Raw genomic sequence first — 22,061 nt, 5'->3', positions numbered from 1 at the left:
ATTTTCCCTGCAGTCCAACGCAAAGAATTTACCAATTTAACCTTTTGTATGTTCCTGTTCTCTCACCCACTCACACTTAATTTTTCTTTTCCTCTTAGTGGCTACATCTGCTAGCAAAATTATTCCTCAAGGGGCCGATAGCACAATGCTTGCCACAAAAACCGTGAAACATGGTGCACCTAGTCCTTCCCACCCCATCTCAGCCCCGCAGGCAGCTGCCGCAGCAGCACTCAGACGGCAGATGGCCAGTCAGGCACCAGGTAAAAGCTGTAGCCCCATACCTGTACAGAGGCTGATTATGACCTGTCTGAGTCACAGACCAGGACAGCAGGTGGCAAGAAACAGTGGGCTCTCTTTGGTGCTCTTCAGAAGAGAAGATTGACGTGACAGCCCACTCGCCTTTGTGGAGAGAGTTCTAAGAAGGCAGAGACTAGGTCTGAAAGTCTTTGCTTTTAAGGGGAGGGATTAGAACTGCCACATTTAGTTAAGGTGGAAATCAGTGGGGTTTGTTTTTTTTTTTTAAACAAAGTTTCTAATCTTACTTTTGAATAATGTCTGCTTAGAGCCCTAAAATTATAACCTTTGAAATTTGATAATCTAATAACATTAGCATCATCTCTTAGTATCTTACAGATTGCAACTAGATTGAATGCAAAATAGCCATTCAAATACGTATTTTGACTGGGCATAGTGACTCATGCCTGTAATCCCAGCACTTTGGGAGGCTGAGGTGGGAGGATCACTTGAGGCCAGGAGTTTGAGACCACCCTAGGCAACATAGTGAGACCTCATCTCTAAAACGAAACAAACACAAACAAAAAGAATGACCATTTCGGGTTTGAGTAATCTAAAGTTCAGAGAGGTGAAGGTTATCCCACCAGTAAGTAGCAGAACCCAGACTCTAACCCTCTGCTCTTTCTCAGTTCAGCATTTTTTCTTCTCCAACTATATCTTGCATGAAGCTTTTTTTTTCTTTTTAGATGGGGTCTAACTATGTTGCCTAGGCTGGAGGGCCTTGGTGCGATCACGGCTTACTGCAGCCTCTGTGATCTCCCGAACCCAGGTCACCTTCCCACCTCAGCCTCCTGGATAGCTAGGACTAGAGGCATGCACCACTACACCAGGCAGATATTTGAAAAATTTTTATAGAGGCGGGATTTCGCCATGTTACCCAAGCTGGTCTCAAACTCCTGGGCTCAAGTGATCCACCTGCCTCTATCTCCCAAAGTGCTGGGATTATAGGCATGAGCCACTGCACCTGACCAAAGCTTTTTTTTTTTTTTAACATTATAAAATTTAACTTTTACAGATGGAAGCTCTAATAAGCCAGTTAGCACTTAACATTTCATCAGTGACTTGTCATTATCCCAAACTTTCTACATTAGGATTTTTCAGTCTGCGTAGTTGGTCTCAAGGACTTAAGTTATCACTAGTTATCAGTTTTATAAGCTAGTAGTTCTCAACTAGAGGCTGCCCCCACTTCCCTCTCCTTCTCCCCTGAAACAGTTGGCAGTGTTGCTGGCATTTAGTGGGTAGAGGCCAGGAATGCTGCAAAAAAAAAAAAAAAAAAATCTTTAAAATGCGTAAGACACCCCCACGACAAAGGGTTATCTAGCCCCAAAATGTCAGTAGTGCCAGGGTCAAGAAACAGATGTAAGCCAAATATTTTTGTTTTAGCTGAGTAGAATTGTTTTTAGATGTATCACTGCTTGGAACACTTATCAATTTATAGTTCTTTTTAAAAGACTAGAAAGACATAATGGTTTGATTTAGGAAAAAAGAACTAACATTAAACAGTGATAAGTCAAAAATTGTAAAGAAAAATTTAAATATTAAAACTTTTGTTAAGACATCTAACATATATATTGAAGAACAAAACAAAGATAACTTTTAAGGTACCTTTGAGCTTTCTAAAAATAGAATTCTTTGATCTCTAAATATTACTTGGACCAAGCAGAATCTTGCCATTGTGCTGAACAGGGCTGAAATCAAGCTGATCCAGTCAATGATTTGTAAAAAGTTAAAATCTGCTAGGATTTAAGATTGTTCCACTCAGCAGGAGGTGGTGTGATCTGCATTATCATGTTGGATGCAAACATTTCTAAGGTATAGGCACCTTTGAATATGAAATATGAAAGATGTGCAGTCGTAGGCAAGATGTTGCATGAAGCTTTTTTTCTTTTGAGATAGGGTCTAACTATGTTGCCTAGGCTGGAGGGCAGTGGTGCAATCACGGCTCACTGCAGCCCCCATGATCTCCTGAACCCAGGTCACCTTCCCACCTCAGCCCCCTGGATAGCTAGGACTAGAGGCATGCACCACTACACCAGGCCACTTCTCTGAAAGACGGAATAGAAGAGAATAAACCACAGGTCTATCATTCTGCTTGTGATGCCGCTTTCACCTTGGCCAGTGATGCAGTTAGAAATGATCCACAAGCTTTGCTCAGGCTTCCTTAATTGCTAATTATAGAATGTCATTAAGTCTTTTGGATACAATTTAAAATTATAAGAGAAAGTAAAATCTGATAAGATAAGTAGGTGTCAACGATACGCCTCTTAGCCTCTTCCCCCATTATTGTCCAAGCTCCATTTTCCACATTTTATCCATTATGCCTGTCTGTCTCGCTAGGCCATGAGTTTCTTTAGAGAAGAAACTACAGATACATTTTGTATTCTCAGCCCCTAACACAGAGGCTGGCACATAATAAGCCCATGTTAAAGAAAGACAGAGTGAATGAGTGGCAGAAATCCTGAGTCCAGATGCTGTTAATCCTCTAGCTCAAGCTGCGCTTTTCCAGGACAAGCCAGCAGTGTGGCAGGTGTCTCAGCTCTGTTGTAGAAAAGCTGGCCAAAGAATTCTTTTCCCCTACTCTAGGACATTTGATTCGGTTGCAGGAAGCCTTGTTCCATCACCTGTGTTAGTGGAGTAGGCCAGGTGTTCCTTTGAACACAGTGCTGCAGAACTATCTAAAGTAGATTTCCTTCACATGATAAGGCTGTACTCTGCTTGGGCTCATGTCTTGGTTTTTCATTTATATATGACTAGAACTTTTTATCCTTTACTGGAATTAATATGGTGTTCTCTCTTCTCTGTTTAAATAGCTGTAAGCACTTTGACTGAATCAACGTTGAAGAATGTCCCTCAAGTGGTAAATGTGCAGGAATTGAAGAATAACCCTGCAACCCCTTCTACAGCCATGGGGTATGTTCTGACTGCAGTGTGTTTCAGCCCCTGGCTGCTTCTGTAGTAGCGGTGGACTGCCTGCAGGGAGCAGCAGTGCCACTGTCACAGTCTGGTTTTCCTGCACCGCCTTAGGTTATAAGGGGGGTGACGGCTTAAGCCTGCCTACACAATGCATTTTCAGGAGATTGTCCTTTTTAACTGGCCAGTGACAGTTGCCTCACAAACACTTAAAGTTTGTCTTGATACTGTATGCTCAGTTTCTGTTTGCCACGTGTAAGTCTCTGTGTGGTATACATTAGGTGTGCAGGTTTTTTGTTTTTTGTTTTTTTTAATGCCCTCGGGGTTCCAGAGTTGATGCTTTGGGTCTGATGCAGACTTGATTCTGGAAACTGTAATCTCAAGGGTGATACTCTCCTCCCTCACTTCCCTTCTCTGGGCATTTCTGTTCTTCCCATTTCTTTTGCTTTTGTATAAAAAAGTAGTCTTTTAAAAGACAGCAGCTCTGTTTGGAGACTTTAGCTTCTTTATCATGCCATGTTTGAGGGCTAGATTGTTGCTGGTGGAGCTCACTTGTGTTTTTGGTGGTGGTAGCGGGTTTTTTTTTATTTTTTCTTTTTCTGACAGGGTCTCACTCTGTCACACAGACTGGAGTGCAGTACGATCATGGCTCGCTATAGCCTTAACCTCCTGGGCCCAAGCCGTGCTCCCATATCTGCCTCCCAAGTAGCTGCTGGGACTACAGGCACATGCCACCACATCCAGCTAATTTATTTTTTGTAGAGATGGAGTTTTTGCCGTGTCACCCCAGGCTGGTCTCAAACTTCTGGGCTCAAGTGATCTTCTCACCTCATCCTCGCAAAGTGCTGTGATTGCAGGCAGGAGCCACTGTGCTCAGCCTAGCTCACTGTGCCCAGCCTAGCTCACTGTGCCCAGCCTAGCTCACTTGTCTTTAGTCCTCATCTGTGTTCGGAATTCAGGGTGCTGATTGCCTCCTGCTGCCCTGGGCAGGTTCACAGAACATGCCTGTGCCCTGCTGTGCCCTGCTTTGCCCTGCATATTTTGTAACTGTGATCCCTTTAGACCAACCACCATCCCCTGTGGCAAAGGGAAGAGTTGAGGGACATTTCCTCCCTTGGAGCATGGGGATCTTGACTAGTATCAGATTTCAGTGAGTTAGTGTCTGGTACCCACGATTAGTCTAGCAGCAAGAAGGGCAGCCACAGACCCTGTGGTTCTCCACAGCGTGCCCACCCTCTGCCATCCCACAGAGCAGATCTGTCCACGGCTCTGTTTTCCCTCTCTCAAGTGGCCCTGTCTCACTGGTCCGCTGGCCTCTTTTTCCATGTTGTTCTGTTTATCAACACTGCTTGTTTGAGGCATTTTTCGTTATCTCAGGGCCATACTCACAGCTGAAAAACAAGCCTTCTCTATTACTATTTTGTAGTGACCTCGGAGCCTTGGTATGCTGTTTAGACCAAGATGGTATTTGTGGTTGTTGCAAACTTTTCAAGGGAAAGAACTATGCGTTAGAGTTTGGGAATTGTAGCCAGATTCCCAGCATAGGGAAGGCAAGGAAAAGCCACTGAAAGGCAGAATGTTATGTAATATGGGAAAATTCAGCATATGGTACAGGAAGTATTGTCTGGTATTTCCGAGATATACTAGGTGCTAACCATGTATGAGAAGCACCTTTTGGAGATTCCACTTCTCCTTTTCTCAAGCTTCATTTCCCTAAATGGTTCATATGGGCTGATCTTTGATGAAGGCTTTGTTCAAGGAGTAATTTTGAGTCTACTCTTTCTGACAAGAAAAAATCTCAGACGACTTAAGAAATCTTGAAGAAACTTTGTTCCATTCTCCACAGAATTGAACTCTGGTATAATTATTTCATGTGTGTGCCCAGCATGGTGCCTGAAGTGTAGAAGCATTCCTTTTCAATAATCATTTATTCAATAATAGGTATACTCTACTCAAACATAAATTGAAAAGTGAAAATTGGTATTTACTGCCACCCCTCCCCAGGAAAGATTGAGACAATATGTTCATTGTAAAATGACTTGCTTTCAGATTCTTTTATGTTTTATTTTTAAAATTATTTTCAACCAGCTCTCATGGAACAGATTCTTTTAAACAGTTTCCTAAGTGTATTTTAAGTATTTAATTTTGCAGTTAGCTTTTTCTCAATGGTATCTTACAGAAAATTTATCATAGGCTGAGCTTACATATTTCTGCCATTGGTGTATTTTATGTTCACTGGCCTCATCCATTCAGTTCGTTGTAAGAGTGTTTATCTGGCGCCAACCCACAACTATTCAGATTCCTTTGCAGTGCTCCATCGCTTGGTTCAGCAGATTCTTACACAGCATCTGCTGTGAGCATGATACTGCCCTGGCTACTAGAAATAGGGAAGTTGAGTAAGACATAGCAACCAAGAAGACAGCCAGGAAACTGCCAGTTACACACACACTTATTTTGTGTGCATTCATTCATTTATTCATTCTTTCAACAAATACTTAATGAGCATTTGTTGTATGCCACACACTATTCTTAGGTGCTGGAGATAAACTACCTGTTTTGTTGTTAACAAAATAGACCAAAAAAACTAACAGACTGATGATTGTTTGAAGAGACAAACAATAATCAAAATAAATAAGTAAAATATATAATATATTGGATGGTGATATGGTGTGATGCAGAAAATTAAAGCAGGGAAAAGGGTCAGAGACTATTGTCTGAACATGGGTTATAATTTTAAATAGGGTGGCCAGGGAAGACCTCCTCGGGAAGGTGACCTTTGAATGAAGAGAGCAAGTCCAGACAGCAGGTCTCATTAATATCTCGGAAGAAAGCTCCAAGCACAGGGCCTGTAGCAGGAGCGTGTCTACAAGTTGAAGAGGGAGCCAGGAGGGACCTCTGGTGACGAGAGTAGAGGAAGCAAGAGGAAGAATGCTGGGGGAGGAGGTCAGGGAAGACTGTTGGTGGACAGTGTCTGTTTGAGTCCCTGCTTTCAGTTCTATTGGGTATATATGTAGGAGTGGAATCGCTGGATCACATAGCTCAAACTGGTTTGCAGAGGTGCCGCACCATTTTTCATTCCCAACAGTAATGTTTGGGGGTTGCAGTTTCTCCACATCCTCACCAACACTCATTATTGACTATCTTTTTTATTATAGCCATCCTAGTGGTGTAAAATGGTATCTCACACTATCGGTGTGAGACAGCATTTCCCTAATGGCATCTTTTCATGTGCTTATTGGCCACTTGTATCTTCTTTGGAGAAATATCTATTTAGCTCCTTTGCCCCTTTTTAAAATTAGGTTGTCTTTTTATTTTTGAGCTATAAGTTTCTTTATATAATCTGTATTCAAGTCTCTCATCAGGCATATGATTTGCAAATATTTTCTCCCATTCTTTGAGTTGTTTTTCACTTTCTTGATGTGTCCTTTGACACAAAAATTTAGTACAGTTTATTTTTTCTCTTGTTTCTTGTGCTTTAGGTGTCACATGTAAGAAACTGTTGCCTAATCCAAGGTCATAAAGTTTTACACAGATGTTTTCTTTTTTTTTTTTTTTTTTTTTGAGACGGAGTCTCGCTCTGTCGCCCAGGCTGGAGTGCAGTGGCGCGATCTCGGCTCACTGCAAGCTCCGCCTCCCGGGTTCACGCCATTCTCCTGCCTCAGCCTCCCGAGTAGCTGGGACTGCAGGCGCCCACAACCGCGCCCGGCTAATTTTTTGTATTTTTAGTAGAGACGGGGTTTCACCGTGGTCTCGATCTCCTGACCTTGTGATCCACCCGCCTCGGCCTCCCAAAGTGCTGGGATTACAGGCGTGAGCCACCGCGCCCGGCACACTGATGTTTTCTTTGAAGAGTTGTGTGGTTTTAGCTCTTATATCTAGGTATCTGATCCATTTGGAGTTAATTTTTGTAAATGGTGTGAAGTAGAGATCCAACTTCATTGTTTTGAATGTGGATATCCAGTTGTCCCAGCACTACGACGTATCTTTTCCATCCTTTTATTTCAATTTATTTTGTCTTTATATTTAAAATGAGTTTCTTGTAGCACAACAATGTGAATGTACTTAATACCACTGAACTACATGTACAGTTAAAAATGGTTACTTTTAAGATGGCAAATTTTGTTAAGTGTATTTTACCACAAGAAACAAAAATAATTTAAAAAAATAAAACGGATTTCTTATAGACTAGGGGTCCCCAGCCCTGGGCTGCAGACCAATACCAGTCTGTGGCCTCTTAGGAACCGGGCCACGCAGCAGAAGGTGAGCGGCAGGCGAGCGAGCATTGCCACCTGAGCTCCACCTCCTGTCAGATCAGCGGCAGCTTTGGATTCTCATAGGAACATGAGCCCTATTGTGAATTGCACATGCAAAGGATCTAGATTGCATGCTCCTTATGATAATCTAACTGAATAAAATATAAAATTATAGCCTGATGATCTGAGGTGAAACAGTTTCATCCTGAAACCATCCCCCTCTGCTGTCCATCTGTGGAAAAACTTGTCTTTCACAAAACTGGTCCCTGGTGCCAAAAAGGTTGGGGACCATGGCTGTAGACAGTATATAGTGGCCCTAGCTTGCTTTTTTAAATCTTGACCATCTATGACTTTTAGTTGGAGTGATTAGATCATTTACCTTAAGTGTAATTATTGACATGTTTGGATTTAAATCTGTTATATAGCTATTTGTTTCTATTTATCCCATCTGTTTATTGTTCAGTTTTTGTTTTTCTGGCTTCTTTTGGGTTAAATATCTTTATGACTCTATTTTAACTTTTTTGTTGACTTATTGGCTATAACTTGGTATTATTAAAGTGCTTATATTAGGGTTTATAGTATACATCCTCAACTTATCACAGACTGTCTTCAAGTGGTGTTACATTACTAAAGAATAGTGTAAGAATCTGACAGCAGTATTCTATTTTCTCCCTTCACCACCTTTACGCTATTGTACATTTTACTTCCACTTGTACTATAAACCTCATGATACATTGTTATAAACAGTTGACTATCTTTCCTCCCCACTGCCCCTCAGACGGATTCTTGTTCTGTCGCCAAGGCTGGAGTGCAGTGGTGCGATCTCAGCTCACTGCAACCTCTGCCTCCCGGGTTCAAGTGATTTTCCTGCCTCAGCTGGGATTACACGCCCAGCTAATTTTTGTATTTTTGGTAGAGACAGGGTTTCGCCATGTTGGCCAGGCTGGTCTCGGAACTCCTGACCTCAGGTGATCCGCCTGCCTCGGCCTCCCAAAGTGCTGGGATTACAGGCGTGAGGCACTGCAGCCGGCCAACTATCTTTTAAATACATTTAAATAAGAATAATGTTTTCGTGTTTATACATATAGTTATCATTTCCAGGTTCTTCATTCCTGTGTCTGGTCCCAGCTTGCCATCTGGAATAATTTTTCTTCTGCTCAAAGGACTTCCTTTAATGTTTCTTGAGGTTCACATCTGAATTCTTTTAGCTTTTGTATGTCTGCAAAAGTCTTTATTTCACCTTTGTTTTTGAAAGATATTTTCACAGGGTAAAGAATTCTAGATTGATAGTTTGTTTTCTTTCACCGATTTAAAGATGTCCCTCTACTTTAAAAATAACTCTAGTAATGACCAGAAACTTGAAAGGAACTTTAATCTTTTTGTTTTTCTTATTACAAATATTTGTTATAGATATAAAAAAGATAGTTAAAAAGAACAAAATTAAAATCACCTTTATTCCCACCACAAATATATGATTGTTATTTACACATTTTTTCATCTTTATTTTATGAAAATGTTTCTTGTTAGAGAAAAATTTGGATGCATGCTGCTTTATAAATTTGTAACCTTTTCAGCTTAATTGTGAAATCTAATTATTTACATTTTCCATGTCATTAAAAATTCTTCTTACACTATTCCTTTTTTTTTTTTTTGAGACGGGAGTCTCGCTCTGTCGCCCAGGCTGGAGTGCAGTGACGCGATCTCAGCTCACTTCAACCTCCGCCTCTTGGGTTCAAGCGATTCTCCTGCCTCAGCCTCCTGAGTAGCTGGGATTACAGGTGTGCACCACCACACCTGGCTAATTTTTGTATTTTTAGTAGAGATGGGGTTTAACCATGTTGGCCTGGCTGGTTTCGAATTCCTGACCTCAGATGATCCACCCACCTCCGCCTCCCAAAGTGCTGGGATTACAGGTGTGAGACACAGCACCCGGCCTCTTTTTTTTTTTTTGAGATGGAGTCTCGCTCTGTCACTCAGGCTGGAGTGCAGTGGCACAATCTTGGCTCACTGCAACCTCTGCCTCCTGGGTTCAAGCAGTTCTCATGCCTCAGCCTCCCAAGTAGCTGGGACTACAGGTGCCTGCTACCACACCTGGCTAATTTTTCTGTATTTTTAGTAGAGACGGAGTTTCACCTTTTTGGCCAGTCTGGTGTTGAACTCCTGACCTCAAGTGATCCACCCACCTCGGCCACCCAAAGTGCTGGGATTGCAGGCATGAGCCATTGCGCCTGGCCTGTTTTTTCGTATTTAATGTGGGTTTTTTCAAAGCTCTAATGTAGTTGCGTCTTACATTATTTAAGTTACTTAGCATCTAAACATTCATGCAGGAAATACAATTTGCTTTAACAAACTTTTGGATACTATTTTAAAGAATGTGTCTATGAAGACATTAAATTTACCAATGGAGAAAATAGTTGGCAGTTATATTTCCATCGACAGATGTCCAAAACTCCCAAGAATTGAATATGGAGTGTTTGTTTTCAGTATCTTCTATCATTTTCATTCTTTTTTCCTGTTGATTTCTTTGTTTCTTCAGTTACTCTTGATAAGTTCCACTCTCTCATACATGAGTATATATGAAAAGATACATGTAATAGTGATTAAGATTTACCAAAATAAAACATAATCAGGTCTCTCGTTTTTTATGCTTTTTAAAATCCTGAAATAAGTTACACGGAGTTGAGGCTTTTCACAACAATGGGATGAGTATTTACCTTGTTGAAGTTCATTAAAGTTGAAGGGACCAATAGCAAAGGTCCTAGGTGACATTTTAATGCTTCACAACCCAACTTTATTATTGTGTGTAGAGTACACATCCATAGAACATGTGTGCATTTGTCTGCCTGTGTTGGCATGTAGTGCTGGTAATGTGTGGCCGAAATCAGAAAAAAATTACTTTTCTGTGTTTTATTTTTCTCCAAGAACCCAAGTTTCCAAACTCTTAGTGACCTATGCCTCTGTCCCTCATTTCTGAAGCAGGAGCTTTAGTGTTGCGGGAAGTGTCAGTGTCATTTGTAGACCTCCTCAGTAAAGAAATGTCTCTTTGGGGCTCTGTTACGGCACCATTTTCTTCTTATAGTCCTTTGATTTTGCTTTTCATGTGTAGAACAAAGAATATCAAGATGAATTTCTGGTATTTTTCAGCTCCATATTGCTAAAAAGTAGAATAAAGTCATCTAAAATATGGGTACTTCTGAATTTGGCTTTTCTATCCCTTGATCATTTCTGGCTATTGATTTCCATTGTTTTGGTTCATGATCATGCACAAACGGTTGAACATATTTGTTTGAGAGTATACTGTTTTTTTCTGTTTGCTGTCTTGGATCTTGATAGAGATTTCTTGGATCTGATTTGTTAGTTGGTTTACTGGCTGATTGCACTGAACAGCATTTCTCTGCAGGGGTTTCACATGGTGTGTAGGTACTGTGAATCCTAATTTTGTGTATTTGGGGATTTAGGATACCCAGGAGATACATAGCATTATCACAAGTAAATAGAACAATAATTACACTCAGTCTTATTTGTGCATAATTTACTATCATGTCACAACTGAATTTTGGCTATAAAAAAATTTCTAAAATTTGGATAAATTGCTGCTTTTATTTTTATTTCTGATTTGTTTGTCTTTGAGAAAGCATACAAGAGTTTCCTTTCCCTTGTGATCCTTGTGAGCTCCAGCCTCTTCTCTAGGCAAGTCTCCTGTGTCTGCCCAGGTATTGCTCAGGGCCCAGCAGTCTCACTCACACATTCTTTTCCTCTGGTATAGATTCGGCAGAGGTGAGGGGGGAACGCTGTACCTATATTGCCTGGTTGGTAAACTGTCTCAGGGGAACAGGGATGTGTTTCTCCAGAGAGATGCATATTTATGGCTGCTCCTGGCTTCAGCAGAAGCATGAAACGGGTTTTGTTTCATTGAAAATAAGTTCGTTTTTTCCTTCTCTCTAAATCAAAGTCTGTTTAGGAAGGTTCCCGTGTTTTTCCAGTGGAGAGTCTCAGTGTGCTTGTAAGGTTTGTTAAGTTTGATAATTTTCTTCTGTAAGGCACTGACCTTTTATCTTCTAAGTTAATTTTTTGATGGAAAATATGAATCCTCCCTAAATCTAGGGGAGTTCTGAAAAATAACCAAGTCCTGCAACTACTGCTCTATATACCAGTCAGAGTAGCGCTGGGCTGACAACAGATAAATTGATGGAAAAAATTACCCCTAGGAGCTAAGAACTTTTGTGTATGTTTGCACTAACAGGTAGTTTTCCCTTATGTGAACACTAGTTATTGAAATAACAGTTCGTCACATACAGTATTCACCTACTTCAGAGTTAACAAAAGATGATGAGAGCTCTTTCTGTGAATAGGGGTATACTTTTCATGCTGTAGCAAAGACACAGGTTGGGAATGTAACGGTGGTACATTTGAATCCCTTGAATGCTGACCTGGTGAGCCCTGGGGATAGCTGCTGTGAGAAGCTAAGATCTCTTTAGATAGCACCTTTGGGGTAGCAGCGAATTGGATGCATAGGTGGCAGTGAGAATGCTTCCCATAGAGCCGGCTTGGGTTAGAGAATCAGGAATTCCTCATGTGGTCTACAGTACGGGGAAGGGCCAGGGAGGAGGAGGGCTTATACTCTGGATAACAAAAAGATCTAGTTCTGAATGGTTACTAATTTTTTTCTTAGAATTGCAGAAAGGAAATAAGTTTTAAGGCCACTGTTTTGCCTTTCATGCTAAAAACCCAAAGTTCATTTTTGAAATTTATTCTTCAAAAAAATGTCAAATCAGTTGGATTGGGGTCCCACACAGCTGTATCCTACCCAAAACTGGTATCGTATATTGGACAGAAGGTTGGCTTGAGAATGAATGTGATTTTTACCTAGTCATGCCTTTCTCTGAGTATATGCTTTGTGTGTTTTTCAGTTCTTCAGTGCCCTACTCCACAGCCAAAACACCTCACCCAGTGTTGACCCCAGTGGCTGCTAACCAAGCCAAGCAGGTAACTTACTGATTTTTACCTCTTTTTTTTTTTTTTTTTTTGAGACAGTCTCGCTCTGTCGCCCAGGCTGGAGTGCGGTGGTGTGATCTTGGCTCACCACAACCTCTGCCTCCCTGGCTTAAGTGATTCTAGTGGCTCAGCCTTCTGAGTAGCTGGGATTACAGGCACCCACCACCACGCCCAGCCAATTTTTGTATTTTTGGTAGAGAGGGGTTTCACCACGTTGGCCAGGCTAGTCTCTAACTCCTGACTTCAGGTGATCCATCTGCCTCGGCCTCCCAAAGTGCTGGGATTACAGGTGTGAGCCACCGTACTCAGCCTGAGTTTTACTTTTAACATTCATGCTGCATCTGCCTTTGTAAGTGAAGACCGTACTGTTTTTAAGTCTTGACTTTGTTTAAATGAACTATAAGTCTGATAAAGGCCCATAATCCTTTCCCTACAATTTATGCCAGTCTTAACCTGGCTGTTAATCAGAATAGGTCAGTCAGAACCTGATATTGTCTTCATAGGCCATTTAACATTCTGCACCTAGTAGTTTGGGGTCATAATTCTAATACCATACATTTTTATATGAGGTATTTTGCTTTGCAGTTTACTTTCACATTATCTCAGTAAATCCATACAACAACCATGTACAGTGGGAGGATAGGTGTTTAGATATATCTCACTGGTGACACAGACTAGGATTGAGTGACTAACGCAAACTCTCATGATTAGTAAATGGTGGAACCAGAGCTGGGTCCCAAGACTTCTGACTTCCTCCTGTCCATTGCTTGTTTCATTACTCAGTTTATAGTACCAGTGTCTGGGGTGTAGGTTATCTGGTTTTCTCCTGCAATCCCTGTTTGTCAGAGTTTACATATTTTTAGTGATATTATGTCTAGCTTGTCTAGCTTGAAGCTTTTGCCTGATAAACATTGTCCCTTAGAAAAATAGGTGATATTGCAAACAGTTAAACAATCCAGAAAAAAAGTGATAGGGGATGGTTAGAAGGTCAGTCAGGCTAGTGCTGAAACTCTTCCTAGGAAATTCTGGTTTCCCTGCTACTCTTACGTCTGTCTCTGATTATGAGTAGTTTGTGTTAGGGATCAGAATTTGAGACTGGATATCAGAGCTTGCCTATTGTAAGTTCTCAAACTTGCCTCTGTTCCTTAGTTTACCATAACTTAAAATGGCATTTAAGCATTTAGCATTTGATCTTTCTTCTGGAGGTATTTGTGTTCACCATGGAAAACACATGATAAGGCATAAATCATGATGAGTGAAGGAACATTGGAGATGGATAAGTCATACAGTTTTGCTTTTAACCTTATTGTACATGCTTTGAGAGCTAGAACAATTTTATTCATTTACTCCTTCGTTAATTTGTCTACCTAATATTCAAGTGCTTTTGATGTGCTAAGCACTGTGCTAGGCACTGGGAAGATAGCCGTGAACTAGGCCAGTGTGACTGCCTTCTTGGAGCTTGCAGAGTATTTCTGTTTTCATCCTTTATTTATGTATTTATTTATTTATTTATTTAGAGACGGAGGCTCGCTCTGTCACCCAGGCTGGAGTGCAGTGGCATGATCTCGGCTCACTGCAAGCTCCGCCTCCCGGGTTCATGCCATTCTCCTGCCTCAGCCTCCTGAGTAGCTGGGACTACAGGCGCCTGCCACCACGCCTGGCTAATTTTTTGTATTTTTAGTAGAGACGGGGTTTCACCATGTTAGCCAGGATGGTCTCGATCTCCTGACCTTGTGATCTGCCCGCCTTGGCTTCCTAAAGTGCTGGGATTACAAGCATGAGCCACCACGCCCAGCCTGTTTTCATCCTTTAATATGATCTTACACATGGTTAACTTAAATTGAGACCTTTTTTTTTGTTTCCTTTCTTTTTCTTTTTGGTAATTTAACTAAAAGTGTGCTTGCTTATTTTAAATTACATTTTTATGTTTACATTTTGCATATTTCTTTGTTACAAAGGATGGTTAGTGGTTTAACATAAACATTTTGCTTGTATTCTGTTATAGGGGTCTCTAATAAATTCCCTTAAGCCATCTGGGCCTACACCAGTATCCGGTCAGTTATCATCTGGTGACAAAGCTTCAGGTCAGTTTACATTTTTGTTTTCTTGAAAATAAAGGTGAAAGAAGCACTTCACAATAGGGGTTATTGTTCTAGATCACTGAAACAGTTGCCATAGGAAACAGGAGTCACATTTGATGAGATTGGGAGCATTTAGGGTAGTATGACTATAGACAAGAGATCATATTTGAAAGGCTTCATTCAGCTAATGAAGAATTTCTAGAAAATTAGTATGCCCTTCAGTGGCTACGTAGACTTCTGGAATTTTGAAGTTAGTTTGAAAGATGATAGAGCAATAGGAGAAAAACCTCCCTTTAAATTCTTTTCCTAAAATGGAGCAATAGTATTATCTTTTTCTTCCTTGCTGGATGATCACAGTTGAGAGCGGAATGGATCAAAATGCTAAACACTATTTCTTCCACTCAAAGGAATTAAAAATTCTGTTGGTCCACAGTGCCAATTCAAAAACCTGTAAGGTAGAGAAAGTAAAACAGATTTGTAAGATCTCAGTGTATATAATGAGTCCCTATTATGAGATTTTATGGCTTCACATAACTTCTCCTACACTCACTCAAACATAATTATTCTTAATTTGGTTTTCACAGTAACCATGAGTGTTTTGACCAGACACTTTGTCCAAGTGTCATTGCCCAAACCAACTTGATGCAGAATGTGGGTCTTCCTCAGTGTCCCCTTTTGTTGGCTCCTTTATTATAGGCTACTTAATTTGGTATGTATTACCTCCTGCTGCAAGGGTCTTGTGCTGTCTGCAGTACTGAATTTTTACAACACTCTGGATGGATTCTGGCGTTTGTTTCAGTCATGCTCTTAAGTGGGCCTTCAAGCAAATTCTGTTAGAAATTGAACTTCAGGCCGGGCGCGGTGGCTCAAGCCTGTAATCCCAGCACTTTGGGAGGCCGAGACGGGTGGATCCCGAGGTCAGGAGATCGAGACCATCCTGGCTAACACGGTGAAACCCCGTCTCTACTAAAAAATACAAAAAATTGGCCGGGCGCGTTGGCTCAAGCCTGTAATCCCAGCACTTTGGGAGGCCGAGACGGGCGGATCATGAGGTCAGGAGATCGAGACCATCCTGGCTAACACGGTGAAACCCCCTCTCTACTAAAAAAAATACAAAAAACTAGCCGGGCGAGGTGGCGGGCGCCTGTAGTCCCAGCTACTCAGGAGGCTGAGGCAGGAGAATGGCGTGAACCCGGGAGGCGGAGCTTGCAGTGAGCTGAGATCCGGCCACTGCACTCCAGCCCGGGCGACAGAGCGAGACTCCGTCTCAAAAAAAAAAGAAAAAAAAAAAAAAAGAAATTGAACTTCATACATTAGCAGTCTGCCTCTCATTATCTCAGTCATACAATCATTCTGACTTTCTCTGTAATCCCAAACTTTGTGATTGGATACTGGGTTTACCTTTAGTAGCTATTCCTTGCAGAAGAAAGCCATTATTGCATAAGCCAGAGTTGTATTCTAGAATTCGGATTGATATGGAACCACAGTTAGTATCATGTACGCCTCACATGAGAAGGAGGTATCTAGCACTTCTCGACTGGGGCCTAAAGCTTTATGTTAAAAGGAAAATTTTATAGTGGAATTGTCAAAGACTTGAATATTTTACAAAAAAGTTTTGAAAGATCATATACTCTTTTTTCAACGGCTTCATTGGAGAGGTTTTTGTCACTCTTGGAGTTAGAATCCAAGAAACCTAAGGAACTTTGCTTTATGCATGTCTAGGCAAGTAGTGTGACTTGCAAGAAATATCCAAGATTCACCATTCAATGCTGATCATGAAGTCCTCTCTGTCATTATGAGGTGTTCACTTCTGTTTTCACTTGCCAGGTAATCAAGGTTTAGAAAAGAACTTTTTTCTTTTGGTAGGAAAACTTCCCTGAAAGGTGCTATTTAAGATTTTGCAAAAAGTTTCTTTTTGAAAAAGATCATTTCTAAAACCTCTAGAGAACAGTTCTCTTATTAATTAATAATGGAAATGCCTTCATTGTTTTTCTGGTTGTAAAACTATTACATGTCCAGAAAAAGTCTATGGTGTAGAGATATATAATGTAGAGTGTGAAAGCTGCCCTATAGATTCTGTATTCCAGAGATCATGATTTCATATATATCTCTTGAGGTTACTTCATTGTTTTTTAAAGAAAAATATCCTATGTACTACATATCCTATATATATTGATTTTGTAACTTATTTCCCCTTCTCTGCCCCCTCTTACAATAAATGTCTTTGTCTCTCCAGGTATGATACAGATCCACCTTACTCATTTTAAGAGCTGTCCACAACCTCACTGTGTAGTTACACCCTATTAAATTTAACTAGTACTCTGATGATTTAGATTGTGATTTTTCATCCCATACACTTTACATCATATACCAGTAGTTTTAAAAATATTTGTACTACTCTCTACCCTGTGTTTGTTTATTTTAGAAGGATTTTTTTTTTCTTGTTGTTTGGTTTAGTTTCATTTGATTTGGGCTTTTTAAATACAGTTTTCCTCTCCCCTTTCCCCCTTTTAAAGTGGAGCAAGGCTGGGCGTGGTAGCTCATGCCTGTAATCCTAGCACTTTGGGAGGCCAAGACGGGCGGATCACCTGAGGTCAGGAATTCGAGACCAGCCTGGTCAACATGATGAAACCCTGTCTCTACTAAAAAAAAAAAAAAAAAAAGTACAAAAATTAGCTGGGCATGGTGGTGCATGCCTATAGTTCCAGCTGCTTGGGAGGCTGAGGCAGGAGAATCGCTTGAACCTGGGAGGCGGAGATTGCAGTGAGCCAAGATTGCGCCACTGCACTCCAGGCTGGGAAACAGAGCGAGATTCTGTCTCTAAATAAATAAATAAATAAAGTAGAGCAGCAGGGAAAAGACTGAAGATTGTCCCCAAACTCTAAGTAAGTAGTTAGAGTGAAATTGAACATGGGTAGAATGATGGATTGCACTTTTAACCTTCTTGCATGTCTCTATATTATAGCAATCATGTCTTACATCTATAATTTTAAAAAAAGAGCACAATTATTTGCTAAATACCAACAAAATCTATGGAAAATGCAGAAATGTATATAGAAGTAAACAGCCTTAAAGTCACTACTCACAAATATTTAGCTTATGAACCTATTTCTCTTTTGGACTTTTATCCTTCAGCATAGATTAATTTCAAATAATTATAAAGCTACATTATATATAGTTTTATTTACTTTTGTGGGGAGGGGGGTTAGCCTCACATTATAAGCATTTTCTCCTACCATTGAAATATATAAGAATGTACTTTTAAAACTGTACATTTAAACTGTACTGGAATTATCTTGATATATTTTCCGTAAATGAGAGGATGGCACGCCTTAGACTGGAATTAATATTGACAGAGCCACAGAGCAATTTCAGAGACCTCGAGCACAAGTGAGGCAATGTGCTCACTCCCCATGGCCACTGACGTGTCACAGAAGGCACATGCAGTGCTAAGCAGCACCACACAGGCTGAGCTACAGGGAATTATACCCTGGAACAGTGCTTCTGTCTTTTTGTAATATTCTTTTTTTTTTTTTTTCCTCCATAATTTCAGGGACAGCCAAGATAGAAACAGCTGTGACTTCGACTCCATCCGCTTCTGGGCAGTTCAGCAAGCCCTTCTCATTTTCTTCATCAGGGTCAGTAATGAACTTAAGTTTTATGGCAGATTACTAACAATTAGCTTCCCCAAATCTTACAATTGTAGATATATTTATATACTTATTAAATGTGTATGAACCCAGAGTTCTTACCACAGCAGTAATACATCTGATGGTAGTGGCAGTAGCTTAATGTTCTCATGTAAATCAGTTTTCCCTTTGCAATTCAAGTTAATACATATTTGTTACATATTTGTGTATCTGTTTTGTTTTTTAGCCTAAGCCTCATTTTCTTTGGGTAGTGAGTCTGCTAAATTCTGTAGTTCATTTAGTTTGTCACACTGAGGTGTTTCCATTCTGACACCATTTTGGGGACTAGATGTGACATTCAAATTGGCTTTGCTGGACAAACATGGTGGCTCATGCCTATAATCCTAGTGCTTTGGGAGGCCAAGGTGGGGGAATTGCTTGAGGCCAGAAATTGGAGACTGACCTGGGCAAAATGCGAGACCTCATCTCTACAAAAAAATTGAAAAATTAACCAGGTGCGGTGGTTCACTCCTATAGTCCCAGCCACTTGGGAGGCTGAGGTGGGAGGATCCCTCGAGCCCAGGAGTTCGAGGTTACAACAGAGTGAAACCCCATCTTCAAAAAAAACAAAAAAAAACCACGGTGACTCACGCCTGTAATCCCAGCACTTTGGGAGGCAGAGGCAGGAGGATCACAAGGTCAGCAGATGGAGACCATCCTGGCTAACACGGTGAAACCCTGTCTCTACTAAAAATACAAAAAATTAGCTGGGCTATAGTCCCAGCTACTGGGAAGGCTGAGGCAGAAGAATGGTGAACCCGGGAGGCGGAGCTTGCAGTGAGCCGAGATCGCGCCACTGCACTCCAGCCTGGGTGACAGAGCGAGACTCCGTCTCAAAATATATATATATATATATACACACACACACACACACACACTGAACTTCTTAGAGAATGTAATGAAAGATAATAGATAATAGGCATTTGAAATTTGAGATTTTATATAGATGTGGAGGAATCTGTTTCCATTTCTAATTTTAAAAAAACAACGATGGCTATACTTGTAAAGTTGAATTGTTTTTAAAAAATGAAAGAATCTTCTAAACCTCATTTCAAGATGAGCCGTTGTCAAGGTGCCTGTTCTCTGTACTACGAGCACTCATGTTGAAACCTGGGTGAGCTGCTGAAGCATTCTCTTCCCTGCAGTGATGGGGTTAGACTCTGTGGAACTGAGATCAAAATGTGTCAAAAGGATTTTCTGCCATTGAAGTATTGTGCATTCAGTTCCATTAGAAAAGCCTCTTAAGTTCTTCAGTTTATGCTTTTGTAACTGGGATCATGTTAACCAGTCTCTTTTTCCTGATTTTAATATATTGGGTGTCCTTCAGCCTAAGGAGAAAAGAGGGTATTAGAATATTATTTGAGGGGGAAACTAATATGTATATTTTTTTCTTTATTATAAATCATTATGTTTTATATTTCCCAAAGGTAATTTGAAGCAAATTTTAAAGAGTAGGTCAATGCCAAGAATTATTACATCCTTTACAGATGGCTAATAATCAGCATTTACTTCCATGAAATGATATTCTTCTTTCTTTTTTTTTTTTCTTTTTTTCTTTTTTTGATTTTGAGGCAGTCTTACTCCATCACCCTGGTTGGAGCACAGTGGTTAGATCTTGGCTCACTGTAGTCTTCACCTCCCGGGTTCAAGTGATTCTCTTGCCCCACCCTCCCAAGTAGCTGGGATTACAGGTGTGTACCACCACGCCCAGCTAATTTTTGTGTTTTAATAGAGATGGGGTTTTTTCATGTTGGCCAGACTGGTCTTGAACTCCTGGCCTCAAGTGATCCACCCGTCTCAGCCTCCCAAAGTGCTGGGATTGTAGGCGTGAGCCACTGCGCCTGGCCCTCTTCCCATTTTTAAAATAACCCAGAAAAGGTAGGGTCGTTGAATCAATGGCTTGACACTGTTAGATAAAATTTCTTCACAAAGAAATGTTGTGTTTTGTTTTATTTTTAATATGATGGGCAAAAGTGTCTAAGTTAATACATTATTTAGTATATTTGATGTGCTTGGTCTCTGACATTTTAAAGCTAGTTTAAAATCTGCGATTTGAAGAGTGTGTGTGTGTGTGTGACAGAGCAAGATTCTGTCCCCCGCCCCAAAAAAAAAAGTACAGTGGCACAATCGTGGCTCACTATAACCTCCGCCTCCAGGATTGATTAGCCCCCCTGATAACTGGGACTACTGGGACCACAGCTGGCTGATTTTTTTTTTTTTTTAATTTTTGGGTTTTAGTTTTTGGGGGTTTTTGTTGTTTTTGTTTGGTTTTGGGGTTTTTTTTGGTTTTTTTTGGAGAAACAGGGTTTCACTATGTTGCCCAGGCTGGTCTCAAATTCCTGGGCTCAAAGGATTCACCTGCCTCAGCCTCTCAAAATGCTGGGATTACAGATGTGAGCCACTATGCCTGGCCTGAGATTTTATCACAGTGAATAATCTGTTCTGATTCACACTGGCGTGGGATGTTCTTCCTTAGCTATGGTGTCTTCACTTACAGTGTAAAGAAAACGTACAGAAGGAGAGAGGAGATGGTGAAAGGAGTCAGAAAGTTTTTGAACCAGATTTTCCTAGCCCTAAAACTCAGTTCTGTCAAAATGACTGAGATAGGGCTTCTGTTTCATTGTATCCATTGTTTTCCCTAGCAGTGTGGGACTCTCTGACATGCTTGTTGGTTTTGGAGGGGTTCTGAGAGGCTCTTCCTAGTCTAAGTGCTTTTGTGTCGCCAGACCTTCCTTCTGTCCTCTCACTTAACAGACCATCTGCTCCGGCCACTATTCCCACATGCACATTTGTCATGTTTCTGTACTGCTGCAGCTTTGCTCATCTTGCAAGAAGTCCCCACACAAACTTCTGCTACAGAAAGCCCAGCCATCCCCCAACGGGCTCTCAACTGCTATCCGTATCGTATCTCACCCACAAACTGCTTCTCTCTGCTTAGAGATCATAGAGTCGCCTTACTGCTTCTAAGATAGGTGCTTTGACTCTGTTGTCGTTTATCTTCTAGATTGTAAATTCCCGAGGGCGGTTTGCATGAATGAATGATAAAATGGACTATTAAGAGGGTAATATTGTGCCTTGGTTTGTTCCTTTTTAATTCCTCTTTTTCTACTTGTTAGGACTGGCTTTAATTTTGGGATAATCGCACCAACACCGTCTTCTAATTTCACTGCTGCACAAGGTACAGACTGTGTGTTCAGTAGCATTGCTCGTGTGTTTTCTCTAAACAAGCACAGGTTATTTTTGCCCAGATGTTAGTATTTGACTTGTTCCTGAGACTGACTTACAGTATCTGCAATAAGTTCAGTGTTGATAATGTGCATTAGAAATATGCTTAATTCAAGAAACTGATGTGAACGATTTCTATTTTTATAATTAAGGACAAGGAAAGGATTTGCTTCTGGAAAATCAGGGCTGTGCTTTAACATTTAAATGCTAATATGTGAAATAAAATTTCTCCATTTTTTTATCTGTAATGTAAAATTTCATCAATTTATAGGGTGATTCTGTAGGGCAAGATAGACATAGTAATAGATAGACTGTAGAAATGAAAGACCAAACTCCTTTTTTTCCTTGATAACATACCAGCAAATGCACTGATTCCATGCATGTTGTTAAAAATCCGTCAGTAGGCTGGGCACGGTGGCTCACGCCTGTAACCCCAACATTTGGGGAGACCGAGGCGAGCGGATCACCTGAGGTCAGGAGTTCAAGACCAGCCTGACCAACATGGAGAAACCCCATCTCTACTAAAAATACATTAGCTGGCCGTGGTGGCGCATACCTATAATCCCAGCTACTCAGGAGGCTGAGACAGGAGAATCACTTGAGAGAGGCGAGGT

At 40.8% G+C, this 22,061-nt stretch overlaps 1 protein-coding gene across 10 annotated transcripts in view; it reads left to right on the top strand.

Moving 5' to 3' along the window:
- NUP214 (nucleoporin 214) overlaps nucleotides 1–22,061 on the top strand; it is a 112,539-nt gene that overhangs the window by 51,790 nt on the left and 38,688 nt on the right. For all 10 annotated transcript variants that reach the window (XR_012424243.1, XR_006692799.3, XR_006692798.3 and 7 more), the window contains exons 23-28: nucleotides 99–260; nucleotides 3,105–3,204; nucleotides 12,368–12,443; nucleotides 14,458–14,536; nucleotides 18,087–18,171; nucleotides 21,339–21,400. Coding sequence is in view for 6 of the 10 variants with exons in the window: in XM_074016243.1 (XP_073872344.1) it covers nucleotides 99–260; nucleotides 3,105–3,204; nucleotides 12,368–12,443; nucleotides 14,458–14,536; nucleotides 18,087–18,171; nucleotides 21,339–21,400 (564 nt within the window). In the remaining 4 variants the exon portion in view is untranslated. The remainder of the gene's footprint in view (nucleotides 1–98; nucleotides 261–3,104; nucleotides 3,205–12,367; nucleotides 12,444–14,457; nucleotides 14,537–18,086; nucleotides 18,172–21,338; nucleotides 21,401–22,061) is intronic.

This window comes from Macaca fascicularis, chromosome 15 (genome assembly GCF_037993035.2).
Source record: "Macaca fascicularis isolate 582-1 chromosome 15, T2T-MFA8v1.1".
NCBI lineage: Eukaryota > Metazoa > Chordata > Mammalia > Primates > Cercopithecidae > Macaca > Macaca fascicularis.
Note: the sequence above shows the minus strand (reverse complement) of the source record. Positions and strands in the feature narration are given on the sequence as shown.